We start from the raw sequence: 2,710 nt of genomic DNA, 5'->3' as shown, positions 1-2,710 counted from the left end.
TCCAGGCTGTGGCATGGAGGGCAATTCTTGGAGGCCCCTAGCCGGCGCCCAGTGAGGTTGGTCTGGGGCCTGAGGGTGAGGAGAAGACACAGCAGGCCCAGTCCCAGGGCAAACCCCTTCATGGCTACATCAGGAGGCCCCTTGTCCTCTGAGCCACTCCTGCTCCTTGGGGCCCTCCTGGGGCTGCAGGACCTGGAAATGGGGCATAGCCAGGCATGCTCCTCGGAGAGAAGGGCTGATCCTGGAGGCTCCTGGGAGGGTACCCCCCGCCCCCCACCCCCACCTCCGCCAGCCTCCGGCTCCCTCTGCCTTCCTCCCCTCCACACCAGCCTGCGCGCTGCTGTGTGGCGATGCTTCCAACCCCCAAGGAGTCCCAGCTCTAGCTCAAAGCCCTGTGGTCTGCTGGCTGCCCTCCCTGTGGGTGATGGATACCCGCCAGCTGCTCTGGGGGCCGGATCTGGGCCATGGACCTGACAAGAGATATTTCTCCACATGGAGGATTCCACCCAGGCCAGTCCACCGTCCATGAGCCCCAGAGAGGGGGCTTTTTTTCTCTCTCTCTCCCAGTCAACAGTTCTTGTCATTTCTGCTGCTGCACATACATTTTCCAAAGCACTTTCTGCCGGCTCAGGAACTGCCCGCCAATGGGCCCAGGCAGAGCTCCCATGGTGGGAGGCCAACCATGGATGGAGAGGAGTGCTAAGGAGGGGCCCAATCTAGAAAGCAGAAGCCCACACGTGGCAGGCCTTCCCAGATGGGTAGGGGGGTGGCACCTGGTGGAGGACCACAGAGGTTGGGGGGGGCGGGCCACGGGGTTGCTGCCACAGACCAAGAAGGGAAGGTGCTGCTGAGGCAAATGGAGACTGGAGTCAGGGCCATGGTTGCAAAACCCTGAAAACACACACACACACACACCACCCCACCCCCACCCCTACTCCTCTTTCTGAGTTTTCCAATACTCCTTCCACTGGACTAATCCTGAAGGCCAAAGGAGCACACACACCCCACCGCCCGGGAGAGGCAGGTGGAGGGCCAGGCAGTGCCCACCAAGGGAGGCAGTGCCGCTGCGGGCCCGGCTTGCTTTCTCACTGTCAAGGAGGGGCGCAGCAACACCTCCTTGCCCCGTATGTGGAGGCTGGAGGATACAGACAACATGTTTGGGACACGTGGGGACCATGTGGGGCTTGGTGAAGAGCAGGATTTGGTCCTGTCTGTTGGACATGTAGGCACTGTGTGGGCAGCAACCTGCTCTCTCAGGGAGGACTATAGGTCCTGTAGAAATGGGACCTACAGGGTGGCCACAGGTGCCCCCCCCCCCACTTAGCCATTGCCCAGGAGAGAGGGAAACAGGGAAGCCTGGATATCACTCACACCTGTATCGCTCTGATAGCCCCCCCACTGACTTAGTAGGGACACCACGGTGCCACATGTTTTCTCATCAGCAAGGCAAGTGGGGCAAGGGAACAACAGGGGCAAGGTCCAAACTTCCATGTCCTCTCTCACTCTGGGAGCCAGACTAATGGACCTGCTGCCGGGCCACCAAATCAAGATCCGCTTCCCCACCCAGCCTTCCCGCTGCCCATGGGCTGACCCCTCCCCTCTTCCTGGGGCCAGCTGAGCGCTCCCTCCCTTCCTTCTGCTGCAGGGCTCCATCCGAGCAGAAACTGTCTACTCAGCTCAAAAGAAGCCCTTCTTGAAAACCACAGATTCCAGGAGCCCAGGATGTTGGGGTGACGCCCAGACGCATTGTTCACAAGCTCCGTCATTTTCATGTCCCTGGCCTGGCCCTGCCAAGGTGCTCACTGTTTGCTGAATTAATGCCTGGCCTTTGCCAGCGGGGTGGCTACTGGCTGGGGCCTGGTTCCCATGGGAGGGTCTCCTGGCCAGTGGGGAACCAGCTCCCTACCTCCGGGGGGATGCTGTCCTCCGAGTCGGAGCTGTCCTCGTAGACGCCGCCGCCACCCGCGTCCAGGTTCATCTGCAGCAGCTGGTCGATGGTGGCGTCCACGGCGCCGCTGTTGGCGCGCAGCACGCACTCGATGATGTCGTAGTCCAGGCTGGGGAACATGGTCTTGAAGTCGTCCATGGCCTGGTTGAACTCGAGCCGGCGCACCTGGCGGGCCGGCCGGCTGTTGTTGAGCTCCTGCGCGCCGGCCCCCCCACCGCCGCTGCTCCGACGGAATAGGCTGGTCATTTTGGGGAGCCGCTTGGGGGAAATGTTTCCCTGCAGCCCAGGGTGGGTAGCCGGGGCGGGCAGTGACAAGAAGAATGCCCGAGGGGCCTGATATGCCTGCCAATGTCCCTCTTCATCTGGGAGATGGGGAGGGGTGCTTCGCTTCAGGCAGCCGCTTGCTTCCTCCTCCCTATCTCTCTGTTCCCATCTCCTCCCTAACCAGACACAGGGCCGGGGCCTCAGGAAGTTGTGGGCCAGAGTCGGAATGGCAAGAGCGTTTGCAGAAGTCCCTGCTACCGAGGCTCCTGCTTCCACCTCTGCAAGCACGGCTGTGCTGACGCTCTGCCCCGGGCCGGGTCAAGCCCAGGCACACTCAGGCCCCGTCGAGAGGGGGTGCGCACATCCACATACACACTCACACGCACATGCATGTGCTCACACACTCTCTGCACACAGCCAGCCTGGCTCAAGGAGCCTTCCACCCTGGAATGCACTTAGGCTCCTTCCTGTGAGGTGGAAAGTAGTACTTAAACAGAT

At 61.5% G+C, this 2,710-nt stretch overlaps 1 protein-coding gene across 1 annotated transcript in view; it reads right to left on the bottom strand.

Annotated features, from left to right (window-relative positions):
• Window positions 1–2,194, bottom strand: part of CUEDC1 (CUE domain containing 1) — an 18,919-nt gene extending 16,725 nt beyond the window's left edge. Inside the window, exon 1 of the mRNA XM_045299662.1 lies at window positions 1,907–2,194. Within this exon, the coding sequence (XP_045155597.1) occupies window positions 1,907–2,194 (288 nt within the window). The remainder of the gene's footprint in view (window positions 1–1,906) is intronic.
• Window positions 2,195–2,710: the final 516 nt, after the last annotated feature.

The sequence above is a fragment of the Echinops telfairi genome, unplaced genomic scaffold, assembly GCF_000313985.2.
Source record: "Echinops telfairi isolate 266 unplaced genomic scaffold, ASM31398v2 ScPeMD7_7458;HRSCAF=8496, whole genome shotgun sequence".
Lineage (NCBI taxonomy): Eukaryota > Metazoa > Chordata > Mammalia > Afrosoricida > Tenrecidae > Echinops > Echinops telfairi.
This window is presented reverse-complemented; position numbering and strand designations above follow the sequence as displayed.